At 51.8% G+C, this 18,208-nt stretch overlaps 1 protein-coding gene across 1 annotated transcript; it reads right to left on the reverse strand.

The window, feature by feature from the left end:
* Positions 1 to 1,123: 1,123 nt before the first annotated feature.
* Positions 1,124 to 17,299, reverse strand: CBLIF (cobalamin binding intrinsic factor). Its single transcript, XM_075065821.1, has 16 exons — positions 17,198 to 17,299; positions 16,434 to 16,616; positions 15,418 to 15,567; positions 15,029 to 15,181; positions 14,666 to 14,844; positions 14,044 to 14,230; positions 13,489 to 13,508; positions 6,888 to 6,996; positions 6,415 to 6,603; positions 3,936 to 4,070; positions 3,167 to 3,301; positions 2,687 to 2,862; positions 2,298 to 2,484; positions 1,858 to 1,993; positions 1,534 to 1,652; positions 1,124 to 1,339 (listed from the first exon to the last, which is right to left on the reverse strand). Exons 1-16 carry the CDS (start codon positions 17,292 to 17,294, stop codon positions 1,278 to 1,280), a joined length of 2,217 nt encoding a protein of 738 aa, XP_074921922.1. The 5' UTR covers positions 17,295 to 17,299; the 3' UTR covers positions 1,124 to 1,277.
* Positions 17,300 to 18,208: the final 909 nt, after the last annotated feature.

Consider the following 18,208-nt stretch of genomic DNA (forward strand, 5'->3'; position numbering starts at 1 on the left):
GGGCATGCTTGGACTGGAGACAAGGTATAAAAGGCACCAGCTCTGCTCAGTTTGGGCTAACCAAGGAGGAGAGCGGATGTGTGTTTCAGGCTGCAGAGGCCACCCACGCTGAGGCCCCTGCAGACACCCAGCCAACCACTGAAGATGATGGAGAAGAGTTGGTTGACACCAGGAGACTAACTACACTGAAAGTGAAGGTAAGAAGCGACCCAGGAGATTGGAATGGATGCAGAGAGCGACCGAGCCTGAACACAGGAGAATTGGTTTCTCAGGCCCCTGGGTCGGGACTCAATGGAGTAAGGTGGGCCTGGGTCTCCTACACCGCATGTACCGCTGGGGCAGTCATCACCCAAGGAACACACTTTACTGCTCAAGGGCAGCCATGTAAACTCTGGCCACTGGGCTGCGCTGCCCTGAAGACAGGGACAGTACAGAAAAGGTCAAGACCCACTGCTTGATGGTATCCTGTTGTTTTTCTAAAGAGATCGTCCCATCTTGGGGCCACTTTAGAATGTTAGCATTCTCCTTGAAAGCCAGACACTTTACTGATACCCTTCAGGATAACGACAGGGTATGACCCCATCTCAGGGCCTGTTAAAAGGGAAGATCTTTATCAATCCCCTAGTGTTGGTTAGGACACAATGTCCTGTTCTAGGGACCTCTTTAGATTAGGAGAAAATTTAATGGTGTCCCTGTGAGAGCTGGGAGGGAGTGGCCTATTCTGGAGCATCTTTATGTTTTTTCAGGAGCTGTATCTTGGGGATCGCCTGGTCAAATGCCCCTACATTTGGAACACTAACTCTTGTAAGCGCCTTGTGAGGCACACCAACTTTCAAGGAAATCCAAATAACCATGTGGATTTTAGAAGCACTTGGAAAAGTCAAGCTTTAAACAGAAAGCTGGTCTCAATCTTAACTAACGCAGACTTGGCATCCAGCTATAATCTGGGTTTGAGCTGATCTGGGCACTCTTTAGAAGCAGGAAATCATATCTGTCCCTAGAGCTTGCTGATAGAGACTATCCCAAACTAGGGAGCCCTTCAGAAGCTGAGAGCTTTATTGAGAGCCCAGTGTCACACCCCAGATTGAAATAAACACTCAGCGATCCATGAGAACCAGAGAACTCTTTTTATTTGCCCTTGACAGCCCTGTGATGAGCTGGGCATGTATCTCTGCAGCCTAGAGAGGTCTTGCCCAGCTTGTGATCTTGAAGGGCAACAGAAGAGGCCTCTCCTGCTCTTGATTGCATCCCCTTCCTCCCTCAGGCCACCTGCGTCCTCAGTATGTGCTGAAGACGGCCTTGATATGCTCGTTGTTACTTGGTATGTAGCTTTCGACACCTGGAAGAAATGGGACAGGATGATAAGGCAGGAGAGGCGCTGCTCAGATTGAATCCTCGCTCTTGCTGTTGCCTCCCTCCTATGAAACGTCCCGCTTGGATGGAACTGATGCAACTCTGAGGACAAGCACATTCCCCTGCCAGGTGGTTGCCAACAACCGTCTCGCCTGCTCCCTTCCCCCCCAGACCCCACACCTTGCTCCAGGGGCTCTGTGCCATTGAAGAACTGCCAATAGGTCTTGTCATTGGAGTTGGCAGCACGGCTGTTGATGGAGACCACCATGAGGCCCCAAGAAGTCTGCTTTGTTTCGAAGCTGCAAGGGGAATGAAGGCAAGAGTCAGGAGGGAGCCAGGGCAATGTGGGGAGGATACAGCTCTTGGCTGCAGGGAAGGAGAGGGATGTAGATGTGATGGATCAGGAGAGAGACAGAGGCAAACAGGGAAACTGATGCCCCAGTAGGGAGAGAGTGATCAAAAGGGAGGGCAAACCTGTAGCCACATGAGGCCTGCCTCACTCACCTGAAGTCCTGTGGATTGTCCTGCTGAGCCGCTTGCAGGACAGAGAGCAGCACAGAGCCTTTGGGTACGCTCACATGGATGGTGTAGGTGAAGTGTTGCCCCCTAAGCTGGTTGATGATGGTGTATTCCACCATGACTGAGCAGAGAGAGGATATAGGAGCATCTGGTCACCCTAGTGGTTAGAGCTCTTGTTGTGGTCCTGGGCCAGCCAAAGGGTGTGAGGGAGACCTAGTCCAGTAGTCTTATACCAACCAAGGAAAGCCCCAACACTGGGATTATTCTCCAGTGGAGCAGAGGCCAGGATCAGGGCCAGTCAGCTCAGCCCTCTACCAAGGTAAAGCAACAGATGAGAGATCTTGGGACCCTAAGGTCATTGTTGCATTGCTCCAAGGGGCTGGGGAAGTGGCTGGTGGGTGAAGGGGCTACGGAGTGATCCTTACCCATATCTGATGAGCAGCTGAGTCTGATCACATTCAGGTAGGTTTTGCCCACGAGGGAGGGCAGGATCTGGGCAGCGGCCATGGGGTTGTCGAAGGCTCCCTGGGAGATCTTGGTGAGCACCTTGGCTAGTGTCTGTGAGCAGCTCCAGTCCCCAGAGGGATAGGACACCGAAGTGACATTGAGCGCCTGTCAAAGGAGGAGGGAGAGGCCTCTAACAGAGCAGGGCATGGTGGGAGAAGAGTAGGGGGCTGCTATGGCCGTTTGGTTGCTGCCCAGCCAGGCTGGACCCACGACTCAGTTATGACACAGCCAGACCATGGCTCAAGATGTGTTGGGGGCTCTGCACCAGACTAGTGCTCCCAGCAGGGAGGGGATGGGGATTTGGTACCTGAAGAGCCAAGCCGATGCTGTATATATTGGCGGTGTTGGTCTCCACGGCCCTGAGGATTAGCTGTCGAAGCTTGTCCAGCGCCTCGTGGATGAGCTCCAGGATCCTGGTCTGCTCAGCCTTCGCCAGCCCATTGTGGACGCAAGTCAGTGCCAGAGTTGCCATGGCTCCGGTGTCTGCAGATCATCCCCCGCCCCATCGTCACCATGACCATTGAGGGTGGAAGGAGACAGCAAGGGTGATTAGGGCAGACGATTCTCTGGAGCACAGCTCCGTGCAGCTGGCAGGGAGGGGCAGCGAGGAGGACAGCAGGGTAATGGGGGCACAGATAGGCAGGCAGGAGGAAATAATGGGGAGGCTCAGCAGCAGGTATGTTAGTGTTGAGGTCAGTGAGCAGAGCGGGGGGCCTGATGGGAAGCAAGCCTCAGTGGCTCGGTCTCAGTGCTGGGAGGGTCTGACATTCTTAACTGCAGCTCTTACCCACAGAGAAGTCCGTGGCCAGTGCCTCCTTGGCCAGGCTTAGAGCTGCCTCCTCGACATCTGCCATTTCCAGGCACAGAGCCAGGGTGTCCAGGCTGAGCTGGTAGAACGTCGTCTTGGGCGTGCCATGGTCACCTGGAAAGCACCAGAGCAGGAGTGACTGAACATTGGGCCACTGAGACACACCGGGCCTCTCCTCCCTTAAAGGTTGTGTCTGTAAGTCAAGCAGGGAAGTGCACCCCTTGTCCTGGTCCTTGTCTGTGCTGTACCCACCGTGGACACAAAAGGTGACTTTTGAGATGCTAAGCTCTCAGGACAGCACTTTCCACAGTGCCCCACTCAACTGGGTAAAGAAAAAGAGCAAAGATCCCTCAGTCGAGATGGTGGCACAGTGCTGACCAGGGCAACAGCTGCCTCCAGGGAGATTTGCAGAGGACACTCCTCCTGGACACAAAGATCCCAGGCACACTTGGGCAGGACCCCAAAGGTGCAAGGAGACCTGCAGTCCAGTCCCCAAGTCTCTTCCCTGATTAGAATACTAATAGCCAACTCTTGTATAGTGCTTTTCATCCATAGATCACAAAAGCGCTTTACAAAGAAGATCAGGATCATTATCCTCATTGCACCGATGGGAAAACCGAGGTACAAAATGGTATGGGGACTTGCTCAAGGTCTGCCAGCAGGCCAGTGGCAGACCTGGGAGCAGAACCCAGTCCTGCTGAGTCCCCGTCCAATTCTTACACCATTGAAGCCCTGCTCCCTCTCTTACTCAAGTAGGTCAACTCGTCCTTGGTTTTCAACTTCAAGACTTCGACCAAGCTGATGTTGGCTGTGACGTGCTTGGGATCCTCACAGGACGAGAGGAGGGCAAGGACGTAGAGGGCCACCTCTCCAGAAGTCATTTCTACAGTACAAGGAGTGGGAGCAGAGGAGAGAGAGAGAGAAAGTGTAACTAACTCACCAAGGGGTCCTTGGCATAACACAGATCATGTCTTTCCTGTTTCCTTGGGTTAAAGCTATAACAGATTGCATGTCTGAAACACCAGGAGGAGTGAGGATGTCAGTGATGGGATGAGGGCAGCCAGCACAGCATGTGTTGGTATTAAAGCTAAGTGGGCTTGTGATGGGCTTTGTTAGGATTGGGAACATTTGAGGGACACTTGCGTGCTACACAGGGGTGATGGTGACTTACTGCTCTTCCTCTGCAGTCGGTATGGCCTCCGGGACCTTGATAGAGTGCTAGCAGGTGCTATCTATCAGATGGGCTATAAAACTGAGGTCCTGAGCACTCCTGTGTAATTTAGATCCTGTATTGCTCTTCTTGACAGCAAGGCTGTTAAGCCTGGAGTCTTGCCTGAATTCCAGCTCCAAAAACATCCTTCTTCCTGAAATTCTACCTTAGGTTTATTGTTATTTCTACTAGGATAGCATCTAAGCGCCCTGGCTGAGATCTGGGCCCTGTTGTGCTAGGCGCTGCACATCCCTGAAGTAGGAGAGAGTTCCTGCTCCAAAGAACCTCCCATTGAAATCAACAGGAATTTTTGTTCTCTGTCTGTACAGCACCTTGCACAATCAGATCCTGGTCCATGATTGAGTCTCCTAAGTGTTATCATAATACACCTAATAAATAATAATTGTCCCCATTTTACTGATGGGGAACTGAGGCCCAGAGAGATGCATGAGTTGCCCAAGGGTGTAAGTGGCAGAGTTAGGAATAAAACCCAGTTTTCTTCATGTCCCAGGCCATCTGCTATCCTGTTTCCATTGAACACAGGATTTGTCTCCATTTCCTGTGCTAAACCATTGTGTAGTGTTGCTGGGAGAGATTACAAAATGCTGTTCCCACGAGGTGGCTGGATGAAAGGATCTCAGACTGGGATGAAAACAGCTATAGAAATACATAGCGGGAGGAGCAACTACTGCTATAGTTACTCTTTCTATTCTAGCCCCACTCTCCTTCCTCTGGTTTTCAGTGGCTGATAAGTTCAGCTTCCATTGAGCTGAAACACTGTTTTATTTGAGAAATTGTCTGAGATCCTGTAATTAGAACCTTTATGCTAGCAATGCAGCCACACAAGGGGGCAGAATTAAGGCTAGATATGAAATTATAAGTGTGACAGCTGACTTGTCAGTGTGTAACCTGGAATGTAATGTAACTGTCCTCTTCACTGATTGTGTATGTGTCGGTGGAGATGGCCAGGGTGTTAACATAGAATATTATTCCAATCCTCTCCCAATTCAGCAAAATGCGTCTGTAAGGAATATTCTTTGCTATTGCCACTAGGGGTCAGCATTTACATCAGTCCTTACAATAGCTGCAGGGGAAACCTGGTCACTAGATCCTTCCGGATCTGTGATCGTACAAAATCAGGATGGCAGAAGGGATGGCCTGGTTGAGCAGCAGAAGAAAGGACCAGCTGAGCAGCAACAAAGGATCCAGGGGTTGTCATGGATCACAAATTGAATATGAACCAACAGTGCAATGCTATTGCGAAAAAGGCAAATGTCATTCTGCGGTGTGTTGTATGCAAGACAGGGACGGTAGTTTTCCTGCTCTACTCAGCACTGGTGAAGCCTCAGCTGGAGTCTTGTGTGCAGTTCTGGGTACCACACTTTAAGAAAATTGGAGACAAATAGGGGAGAGTGAAGAGGACAGCAACACAAATAAGGGGTATAGAAAGCCTGACCTATGAGGAAAGGTTAAACATCTGGGTATGTTTAGTCTAGAGAAGAGAAAGCTGAGGGGGAACCTGATAACAGTCTTCAAATATAAAGAAGACAGGGATCAGTTGTTCCCCATGTCCATCAAGGGCAGGACAAGAAGGAATTGGCTTAGTTTGCAGCAGGGGAGATTTAGGTTAGTTATTAGGAAAAAACTTTCTAATTCTAAAGCTAGTTAAGCCCTGGAACAGGTTACGTAGAGAGGCTGTGGAATCCCTGTCACCGGAGGGTTTTAAGAACAAGTTGGACAAACCTGTCAGGGATGGTGTAGGTTTATGTGGTCCTGCCACAGCACAAGGGACTAGACTAGAGGACCTCCCAAGGTTCCTTCCAGGCCTATATCTCTGTGATTCTATGAATAAAGGATATACCACTTCCTCTTCTAAGGGCAGGATATATGGAGAAGGGATTTGGGGCATGCACAGAAGACTTGAGTCTAATGCCCTTCAAAGTCTATGGAAATCTTCTGTTGACTTCAGTGGGTTTTTGATCTAACACAGAATAATCTCTGATTTCTGGCATCCTACCCGCTGTGCCTTCCTTGATGACCCTGTCTTTTATCTGCTGCACCAGTAGCGTTTCCTTCATGCTATCCTGTGTGCCGGCCAGGTTCAAAGCGATCAGGATGCTGGGGTTCGGTGGGCTTTGCAGGGTGACAGAACTCTCCATCTCATATTGGAGTTCAGTGACCAGGTACTGCTGGTTGGCAGGGACAACTGGAGATGGAGAGAAGCAGACATTCACTCAGGAGGGCATGTGCCCCAGGAGGCTACCTTGGTAGCCCCAGGATATGAATTAAGGAACCTCCCCTACCGCCCCGTGGATTCACTTTCTTGGCTCTGACTGATGCTGGGAACCAGCACCCATTGTGCCACCTCTGCTTATTTCCTTAACTGTGCTCAGGGGCCACCCAAGAGATATTGAACCAGCCCAGCTCCTGCACCCTGCTGGCCCTTTCTGTCATGGCACTGGTCTCTCCTAGGGAATGGCTGGTACTCACCGCACTCATCAATGGTGCTGGTTGCTGCGCAGAGCACACACAGAACAGCCAGGACCCAGGGGAACATTCTGCCTTTTCTTCTGGGCAATGGTTCCTGCTGGAGGCAGGACTGTGGGGTCCCAGAGAGCATTGGCAGCCTTCTGCATCATCCTTTATATGCACTCTCCAGCACAGCCCCAGCCCTCTCCCTATCTCTTCCCCGCCCCATCTCTGATACCATTCATCGTATTTGCTTATCTCGCTTTCCACAGCACAGACTCTCAAGAATTTTGCAAGGTGACTCCGGAGAAGAAATACCAGAGTTGGCTGGTGATGGTGGGGTCAGGTACACAGCTAGTGGAAGGACACACCAAGGGCCATGTGAGCACTATTGTTATACCCCATTCTTTGGAGAGCAGCCAACCCAGCAACCAGAGGTGCCTTCTGATTAGCTAACCAACATGTGGGGTGAGTAGGACAGGGCAGAGGGTGGCTAGCAGAGAATGTGTCTGAGATCAAGAGGAGTCAGCCAACCTGTAGTCTCTCCCTATAAAGCCTACTGTTGTGCACTGGTGTTTGGCCAGGGTGAATTCCCATCTGAATCTCACTGAGAGCCAAAGCTCAACACCCAGCTCTTATCTAGCACCTTTCCTCCATAGATCTCAAAGCACTTTACAAAAGAAATCAGTATCATTACCTGTACAGCAGGCAAAGGGCAATCCCTTTGCTGCCCCATAGAGAGAAGCTGAAATATGTGGGGAGACAGATCTCCTCTACTGGGGGCATCTTCTTCAATCCTTTGCTGTCTGAAGACAGATCCCCAGTTCTATACTGGGCTTGAGGCAGGGATCACCATGGGAGATTATCTGGCCTGTGTTATACAGGAGGTCAGACACGGGTGATCTAATGATTCCTTTAGGCCTTATAATCTATTGTATTCTACTATATTCAGGTTCTTCCTCCTCCCTTCCCTCCAGAAATAGGCCTCCAACAACTAAAACTCAAAGTATCCCTTGATAGGTACACTAGAGAGAGTAAGATCACATTAGAGAGGTGATAAGCAAGGGCTCTTTTGATTGCTGTTCAGCCTGGGACTTCACCGAGTGATGTTCAGATACCAATTTGACATTGGTTGTGCCTTAGCATGTAACAGAACAGACCCTGAGATGATTGTCATCACTCAAATCCAGGAAACTTTTTTAGCTTGCAAGGCAAGAGCTTGAGGATTCAGAGTTTCACCCTCAGAGATCAATGGTGTGCAAGGAGGAAGGATGCCAATGTCCCAAAGAAACACCCTATCAATGCCCCAAGTGAAGAACCCAGTGGTTTTTCACTCCCATGGAAAATACACTTTCAATCGCAGCCACACATCACATGGCAGATGCACCTATCTTCTCCATAAAGCGGAACCGAGGCATAGTCCTATTTGTGCCTGGGGAAAGGGACTTCAGACTATGGAATACCTCATGAATCATTTGGGACATTGATGCTATCCCAGTGGGCTCTCTGCAAATCACTGTGTCTCACCTGAAGCAATCAAGTGGATTGTGAACCTAGGCTTGGACATCTAACACTGCTGGTTTTAAGCCATATCGAAGAAGAAGCAAAGGCTCGTGCTCCAGGGCAAGCTAAGTCTAAATTCTGTGCCTATCCCATTTTCCTTTTGATTTCTGGAGCAGCAGATCAGCAATTTTGTGGCAGTATCAGGTAAACCTAATAAATGGCATCTTTTGCTGAGCTGAATATGGGAATGAATGGTTCAATCTGTGCAGCTGTTCCTTATTTTGCTGTTGTAATGCACCCCACTGCTGGGGGCTGTAACAGGGTGTCTTGCCCCATGGAGTGCAGATCCTGGGACTAAGCCAACTCTAATTACAGGATGAGGCCTGCCTGAGTGGCATCAGGAATTCCTTATAAAAGGCTACAGATGGTTGACCCAAGCTGGGGGAACCATTCAGAAAATAGAGGCCTGAGAAGTTGTAGCTGGCAAGAAGGTGAAGGAAACTGCTGCAGGGAGCAAGATTAGCTCTTGCAGAGACCTTGAAAGTGCAGATCTGGGAAAGAGGGCTGAAAACACCCCAGTGAAATAAAGACAGATGTTGAACTGAGGTTGGGGCCTGGAGGGCCAGTGTATGTGTGAAGAGTGAATAAATTGGACAGGTGGGGAATGTTTTAATTTCCTTTGGATGCTCTTGAGTTTGGTTAAGGAACTCTGTAAAGGAGACAGCAGGGATAGAGTGCTGCAAGGTGACCTCTGGCTATGAGGGGGAGCTTAGGAGCAGCCAACCCTGTTACATGGGGAGGGACTATGATCCACCAACCTCCTCCAGATGCTCAGAGGTGTCCCAAGTGTACCCCAGATTCAGCAGCAAGTGCAGTAGGCAGGTCAGCTGCTAGGCTCTGCAAACTGTCCCTCCAATTCCCACTTGCACACTGCTGGATGGAGAAGGCTATGAGAGCTGATGGGAAGGAGGCAAATCACCCCCTGGAATGGCTCAGGGAGTTTCACTAGGAGAGCAATGCAACAGTTCCTAACAGGCCCCTTGGTGCAGGCATAACCATTTCCACAATTAAGCAGAGATCTGTAGCTCCCACTGGCCAGAGTTCTGTTCCAGCATGAGTGGCATCACTGACTCCTAGCCATTGTTTCCGATCTCCTGCCTGCAGGCTGCTTCCAAGGTCTCCTGCTGCACCTGGCCCCTCTCCAGCCAATATACTTCCCAGCTGAGCTCTCTGCTTCTCATCCAGCCTCCAGCTCCCAGGCCACTGCCAGATGCTCCTGAACAAGCTCCCAGCCTGCGGACCTGTACCTCTCTGAGTTGCTCCTGGGGGAGCTGGGAAGCTGCTGCTCAACAAACTCCTGCCAAGACAAAGCTCAGCTGATTTTATGCTGCCCTCAGGCTTTTTGCATTGACAACCATGCCAGCCTCTCAGGGGTCCTTCGGTGGAAAAGCTGGAAGGGTTGGCAGCTGGGGAGAGTGTGTTAGGGAACATGGGAGAGCTGGAAGACAAGCTGGGGTTTTGGCATGCAGGAGGTGGCTGAAATTGTGGTCAATAAAGCCAAGATGTGGCCAAGCCCAGGTGTGGCTATGTGTTCCCCTCTTCCTGGGCAGGGAGAAAGGGAGCTGGCTGGGGACTGAATTCCTGATTGTGTCTACATTAGAATGTTCCTACCCTTTATTCCCAAGTGGTTGCACTCATTAGAAACAGCTAGTGCGGCCCTGGTGCCAGCACTGGCACTGCTGTGGCATCTCCCCCCTGCTCACAGCACAGGGAGACAACATGTTGAAAAACCACCAGCAGCTGCTTCACCCAAGCACCCTGTCAGAGCTAGGCCAAGGCCCAGCTCAGCTGCATGAGTGCATAGGAGAATAATGTGTCTGGTTATTCTCAGGTGTGCTGAAATAATTGCTGGCTGTAGCAGGCTGATGGCAGCCGTGAAATAGTTAACCTGGTTGCTGTTTCAGCAGCCAGCATGAGGTTTCAGCCTGAATGCCCTTTTTCTCTAAAGGGGGATGACTGGCATGTCTCCCAGAGCAGTTGCTCCAGGCTGGAAGCTGGCCTGGCTGGAGAACAGTTCTTATGCAGCCATGAGGATGAGCTTTTTAAGGGAAAAAGCTGCAGGGAGCTAAAGAGCTAAATCCCTTTAGTGCCCCTGAACACCCTCACCCGCTTAACCATGCATTTCTTGGGTGCTGATCACTGCGGTGTCTGGATTCCAAAGGGCTGCTGCTGCAGCACATTCCCCGAGGCAGTGAGGATTCCCCCCCACTCATCAGCTCCCATCCTCCCCATGTTGTGCTTACAGCGTAGGCAGTGTCCTAGTTTTACTACTTGTCGTCCTGTATCAAAGGGCAGCTGAGTGGGGTAGGGGGAGATGTAGATAGAGGGGTGCTGGGCCAAACCCGAGTGATGCTGAAACCCTGCACACCAGGTTGCACTGCTGCTTGGTTTGGGTGCCCTGTGAAATGGGGCACCCAGTGCAGCCTTCCCACTCACCCCTGCATGCTGGGTGGATGTGGGAAATACTCTTCTTCAGCCAGGACAGGGGGGTTGGGGCATTGACATGGGACAGCCCCACTAATCCTCGGACAGTCTGCCACTGTGGCTCAATGTGTAACTGGCACTAAATTGGAGAGGGCAGCAAAAGCACACTTGGGGGTCAGGGACTGTGACCTGGAGAGATCAGAGCTGGGGGGCTTCAGAGACTTTTTGTCCTGTGTATGTACAGCGCCCAGCACCACTGGGACCTGGATAAATCAATAATAACTAGAAGCTGGTTCATTCCCTTTAGAGCTGGTAGGAGAAAGGCAAGTATGGGCGTGCACACACACAAAATCAGAAAAAACCCACCACCTCCCATTTGAATGTGTTTTTTTTTTTTTTGATGTTTCAAAACAATTTTGTTTTGTAAGGCTAGGCATGGGTGGAACTAAAAAAGCGAAGGAAAGACGGGTTTATTTTCCTTACAAAATGATATTAAAAATGGATTTTTTTGATCCACAAAAACATTTTTGTTGGGAATGAAAAGCCATTTTTCATTGGAAAACACTTTTCCACTAGAAAGTTTTCACTGGCTCTGACTCCCATCACTCTCCCTAGCCCTCTTCCTGTTTTTTTTCTTTTTCTAACTCCCGAGGCAGTAATCTCTGAGTGGGTTGTGATGGCAGAAGTGGGGTGCTGGGGGGGACACATGCCTATGGGAAGAGCCATCTCCAAAGACACGGCCACAGAGTGGAGCCTCCTTTAACCATGGCCCATGATCCAAGCCTCTGACACCTCTGGGTTCTGCTATGGAGGCTCAGTGGATATCACAGTCTGGGGTTTCTGCACCTGCCCCCTGTAGGGTGAGTCCACAGCTCTAGCCCCTTTCCCTTCAGGCCGAGTTTCCAAGGGCCAGATGAGGTGGCTGAGGCTACCACTGTTAGGGCTAAAGGGCTACGTCCCCCAGCTGGCAGCTTTAGGAGAATCATCACCCTCCCATGTGGATCAGCCACTGCTAGGGGGCTTGGACCCAGAGTGGGTGAGGCAAGGAGCCCTGGCAGCGCTGCTGCTGGGGACCCAGGCAGAAGAAGGGGTTAGCTGGGCTGTTAACACCATTAGCCTCCTATTCTCCACCAGCAGTGCCCTCCAGCCTGCCCTGCTACACCAAGGGCCCTAACGACCTCCCACTAACGATGCTACAGCTAGTGTCACAGCAAGGGAGATTCCAGGCCTGGGGACCAACTACCCAGTGGGCCATTGGCCAGGGCCCCAGAGGGGATGGTGACTCCTTGGTGAGCCCAGTCCCCCATTAGCCAGTATCATGGAGGAGACAGAGTCTTTAGGGTGAGTCCAGCACCCCATTCGCCAGTGCTATGGATGGGATGGTTGCTCCTGGGTAAGCCCTTATCTATGGTGGGGGAAGTGGCTGCCATGTGATGCAGCCCTGCTGCCATGCTGTGTTTCCAGATGGAGGGTGCCCATCAGAGGCTCCATTACCCACATTCGCAGTTTCTCAGCCCCTCTCCTTGCCTGGAATCATCTTTGCGGTGCAGCCAGCTCTTGCAGAAGGTTTATTTCAGGAGTGAGGGCCAGACACAGGCAGAGCTTGGGAAACAGTCAAACAGACATGATTACAAGACATAGTTGTCTCCAAGGGTCAGTCCTACCCCCTGCTCTGGGGGGAAGGAGTGGGGGCTGCTGAACCCTGAAATCTCTGGACAGTGAGCTGATTTTCAGTTGCACTCACACTGCCCGGGTCCTGGCCACTGGTCTGGGGGGCTCTGCATTTTAATTTAATTTTAAATGAAGCTTCTTAAACATTTTAAAAACCTTATTTACTTTACATACAACAATAGTTTAGTTATATATTATAGACGTATAGAAAGAGACCTTCTAAAAATGTTAACGTATTACTGGCACGCGAAACTTTAAATTAGAGTGAATAAATGAAGACTTGGCACATCACTTCTGAAAAGTTGCCGACCCCTGACCTAGTGATTGAGCTAAGTACAAGGATCGTTAGATTGAGACGCATAAATCTCTAGGCCCTCCACTCACTAGATGGGGACATAGAACCACACTGGCTTAACACAGGCTACGCATAGAACTGAGCAGGAATTTTTCAATAAACCATTTTTTTCACTGAAAAATGCCAGTTCAGTGTCCGAACTGTTCATGAAGCAGTGTTGGGTTGGTAGAAACTCCTGCATCAAAACGTGTTTGGCAGAAAGATTTCTGAACTGGAAAGTTTTGGTTTTTCAACCTGAAAAAACTTTTTTGCTGAGAAATTTTAGTAAATTTACAGAGAAAAAAAGCAGGGAAGTTTGTAGTAGAAACATTTTGACACTATTAAAAGGAAACATTTTGACTGATACAAATCAAAAAGTTTAATTTTTGTTTGTTTGTTTGTTTCTTTATTGGATTTTCAGTTTGCAAACATTTCTGAGATTTTTTTGCCTTTTCAGCCTCATTCAGGATGGGAAAATTTTTTGAAATGTCAAAAATTCTCATGGGATGGGAAAACCGTTCCCCCCCCCCCCATCCCTTGCTAAATGTGCTTCTGTCTGCCGCAGGTACTTTAGATGGCCCCATCATCATCCTTAACAACATCCCAATGAGGCAGGACGGTGCTATTAACCACATTGTACACATGGGAAACTGAGACACAGAGATACAGGGTACATCTACACAGCAAAAAAATCCAAAAAACAAACAAACAAAAAAACCTCATGGCAGCAAGTCTCAGAGCCTGAGTCCACTGATTTGGGCTTGAACTCTGGGGCTAAAAATAGCAGTGTAGACATTAGGGCTGTGAGACCTAATCCCTTGCCAGATTTCAGAACCCAGGCTCCAGCCCAAGCCCAAACATCTACACTGCTATTTCTAGCCTCCAGCGTGAGCCCCACGAGCCCATGTCAGTTGACCCAAGCTCTGAATCTTGCTGCCAGAGGGGTTTTTATTTTATTTTTTTGCTGTGTAGATGTACCCTTAGTGACTTGCCCAAGTAGTCATTGGCTGAGCAGGGAGCTGAACATGGGTCTTCTAAATGCCAGGTAAGAGCCCAACCACTGCATGGTTGAATTAGTGGGCTCTGTCTGCCTGGGTGCTACCAGTTCTCATGTCCTGCGCTGGGAGAATGGGGCCTCTGGACTTAGCCACCCTAGGGATGCTGCCTTTGGTCTGCTCTCCTTACCTGGGTCCATGGAGCAGTTGAGCCTACTCACGTCCAGGTAGGTCCTGTTCTCCAGGGAAGGGAGGACCTGGGAAGCAGCCATGGGGTTTTTGAATGTGCCCTGGGGAATCTTGTCCAGGACCCTGTGCAGAGTCTGGAGGCAGTTCCAGGCCCTGGGTTTCTGATAGCTGGATGAGACGGATAAGGCCTATGGAGGACAGAGAGGAAGTCAGGGTCACCTGCTGGGGCCTGGCTGCCCATGCCCAACATGACCATGACAGAGGACAAGACTGTGAGCAAAGGCAGCTGGGAAGGGGCTGGGAAGGGGCTACAAGAACACGTCCGGATGGCCCACCAGGGAGAGAGCAGAAGGGTGAGTGGAATGTAGACAGAAGGGAGGGATATTTAAGGCCTTCTATCAGTGAGGGAATTTGCAGCCCCGATTCTCTGTTCTCTGCCACTGAGAGCTGCCTCCATTTATGGCAATATGGTGTTAACTCTGGAACCTAACAATGGCACAGTAATTGCTGACATTAACTATTCCACAGCTGAATTATCCAGCTGCTCGGCAGCTGGGGGGAGCATCTTTGGGTTGTGGTTGAAGCTAGAATTCAGTCCCACCTCCTTTGCTCTGGTCCCTCACCTGCATAGCCAACCCAGTGCTGTAGATGTTCCCGATCACTCCATCTCTTCTCTTCTCAGCCAGGATTTTGTTCACTAGCCACTGCACATTCTGTCTGATCTTCTTATACACCTTCGGGGGAAGGGGCTGCCCCCTGGTCTGCAGGCATATCTGAGCCAGGACTGCCACTGCTGCAGTGTCTGTGGGGACCGGAAAAGTGGCTCAGATGGGACTGTCATGCCAGAGAGGGGTGAGGGAGAAGGTCATCCCGGCACTGACCCCATGGGGAGAGTCACGGGGATCCCAGCTCATGCCACCCTGGGACCTCCTCATAGGGGAAGCCATGGGCCCCTCAGGCATAGGAGGATGTACGCCTTTACCCACCCACAGAGAACTGGCCGCCGAGGTAATACTTCTTGGGGCCCGGGCTGAGGAGGGCGCTGGCACTGGCTGGTGAGAGGCGGCCATTCAGCTGGCACAGGGCCAGCACGTCCAAGCTGAGCTGGTAGAAGTTGGTCAAGGGGTTGCCATGGATCGCTGTGGGGGAGAGACCTCTTGTTAGCCACAGACATACTCCTAGACTGGGGCCAGGACAGAGGGGACAAAACGGGGGCGGGGGGGAATGGGATGGGGGGAAAGGGCCTGAAAGAGGGAGACAAAGAGAGATGGGGGAAGAAAGAAGGGAAAAGGGGATGGGACAGCTCGACTGTGCGAGGGCAGAGGGGTTGAGCCAGGCAGGATCTCCCCCCCGCCCCAAGGCTGAGGCTCCTCACCTATGTTCTGCAGCTCTGCCTTGAACTTCTGCTCCAGAAGACGCACCAGATTGATGTTGGAGCCGTTTGCAGACACCCACCGGGGGTCAGAGCAGGAGGCCTGTTGAGCCAGGATATGGAGGGCCACCTGGCCCGAGGAGAAGGATGCAACTGAAAAGTAGCACGCCAGGGATGGAGGTCAGGGGGCTGGTCATGCTGCAAATCTGCCCTATGCTCCCTGCCCCAGCCTCTATCTCCCTGCCCCAACCACTGTGTCTGCCCCAGTCCCAGCCTCCCTGCACCTCACTACCCTTGGGTGTGTCTCTTTTCCCCCCACCCCACCCCACCCCACCCCATCAGTCTGTCTGTTCCTGTCTGTCTCCCTTTATTTTCCTGCCTTTCTCTTCTCCCTTTGGTTTCATGCTTTTTGGAAGGGAGCAGCAGTTTCAGCACCAGCATCGTTGTACCCGATGGAGGTGCTATGGGACGCGAAGGGGGTGGGGAGATGGCTGTTGTTTTGAGGCTGCTGTGGGGCACAGTAGGCCTGGGGAGATGGCTGTAGTTTTGGGGGTGCTGGGGGCACAGTGGGCATGAGAAGATGGCTGTGGTTTTGGGGGGTGCTGTGGGGCACAGTGGGCATGGGGAGATGGCTGTGGTTTTGGGGGTGCTGTGGGGCACAATGGGCATGGGAAGATGGCTGTGCTTTTGGGGGTGCTGTGGGGCACAGTGGAACTGGGGAGATGACTGTGGTTCTGGGGGGTGCTGTGGGGCACAGTGGGCCTGGGGAGATGGCTGTGGTTTTGGGGCTGCTATGAAGTCACCTCTATCTCCCAGAGGGGTGCATATTTGGGGGACAGCTTTGTTGTGGGGTCACCATTACCCTTTCCGGGGTCTGACTTTATGTGTGGTGTTGTTGAGGACCCCACTTCCCAATGGGAGTTGCTGGGTTGGGAAGGCTGGTTCTATTCGGGGAGCAGTGTCAGAGTCCGACATGCCTGGTGGGTGTCTATATGTGGGGAGGGGGGCAGAGCCCTTACCAGCTCGCTCCACTGCATCCTGACTCAGTTTGTTCAGCATGTCTTGCTCAATGCGCTTGTTGTGCTCCAGGGCCAGCCTCAGGGCGAGCAGGATGCTGGGGTTCGGGGGAGCATTAACATTCACCGAATAGATCATCTTCTTCTGCAGATCCCTCACTAGGGGGCGCTCAGACTCATTCACAGCTGGTGGAGGAGCCAGGATGACACATGGGTAGTCACAGCTGGGGACCTATACAACCTCCCCCACCCAGCTCTCAGAACCAGATGAGCAGGGAATGGGGGGCCCCAGGCATCAGCCAGGAGGAAGTTAACACACCCCAGTCCTAGCCCCACTCCAGTTACACCCTACTTCTAAGCCCACCTTCATCAGCCCCCACCCCACACCAACCTCCCTGCCCACCCTCTAGTCTCTCCCAGGCACTGTAGCTATGCAGAGATGCTCTGCACAGGCTGTTTGCACATGGTTCAGCCTGCAATGGGACATCCAGAAGGGAAACGCTTCCTGAGCTCCCAGGCGAATTGGATGGACTAGCTTCCAGGTTTGGATGATTTTTACACTGCACACCGGTGTTGGCAGCAGAGATGACAGGAGTAGCTTGCACCACAGTGAAAAGCAGGCTGTGCCCAGTCTGTGGGGCGTAGCTACATGAGTCAAGGGAAGGGTCTGGTGGGGAAGGGAGTGGGGAAAGGCTCCCTTTCCCCTGCCACCCCAGAAGTCACATCACAGAGGGGAGGAGTACATGGCCCAGGGCCATTTGACTCACCACAGCCCTGGCACAGCCCCCCAGGGGCAAGATACAGGAGCAGGAGCCCAGCTAGCATGATCACCAAAGTCCTCCTCATCTCTCCGTCTCCAGTCATTGCCTGGCTGTGCTGGGACCTGGACTAGGACCTGGTATTTATCAGCTGGAAGGAGGCGGGGACACCAGGGTGCCTTGCCCTCCTCTCCTGGCTTGACTCACCCTGCTACTTCCCCATAGCAGACAGGAGACATTGAGCAATGCCCAGCAGTACGGGCAGGTCTGTGCCCCAGACACTGGCACAGATAAAACTGGCCGGGGCTGTCAGACCACTACTCCCTTCCCATGGCCTCTGGGTGCTGCGAGGAGCCAACTGGCACCAGAGACCTAGATGGAATTCTCCCCGTCACAGTTCACACCCCTGTCCCCCACCACCCTGGTGAACCTGGTGCCACTAGCTCCAGGTGACATCTCACTGAAGGGTCATGCGACTGTGAGGCCACAGCTGGCTAACACCTCCGCCCAGACACATGGACACCACGGGCCACTCCAGTGAAGTTGTGCACCAGAATAACAGAGAGGGAATTTGGGCTTCTTGGTTTTATCCCTTCCTGGTTTCACAGGTCATTGTGTGTAGATGACCTTGGCCATAGGCTGGGATTGAGGGGTATCAGGAGAGCTGGTGTAGGGACCCCAGGGGTAGGATAGCAGAGGGTTACAGGTTGGTATTAAGGGGCCTTGGCAGAGCTGTGAGGGGAGGCCGGGGCTGGGGTAATAGGGCACTGTGGGTTGGGATTGAGGTTCATCAGCACCAGAGCTATGTGTGGCAGGGGTCCCAGGGATGGGATAGTGGGGTCAGGTTTGACAGGCAGTGGTAGAGCTGGGTGGGAGCTCAGGTTGTCACTGAAGTGGGTGGTTCTGGGGTCCAGGACTCCAATGATTTCAGCTGAAACCAGGGCTGCCCAGAACCTCTGAATAGCAGGCCCCAGGAGTCCCAAATTAGGCACCCAAATCTAGTAGGGGCTTGAAAAATTA

Source organism: Chelonoidis abingdonii, chromosome 4 (assembly GCF_003597395.2).
Source record: "Chelonoidis abingdonii isolate Lonesome George chromosome 4, CheloAbing_2.0, whole genome shotgun sequence".
NCBI classification, from domain to species: domain Eukaryota; kingdom Metazoa; phylum Chordata; order Testudines; family Testudinidae; genus Chelonoidis; species Chelonoidis abingdonii.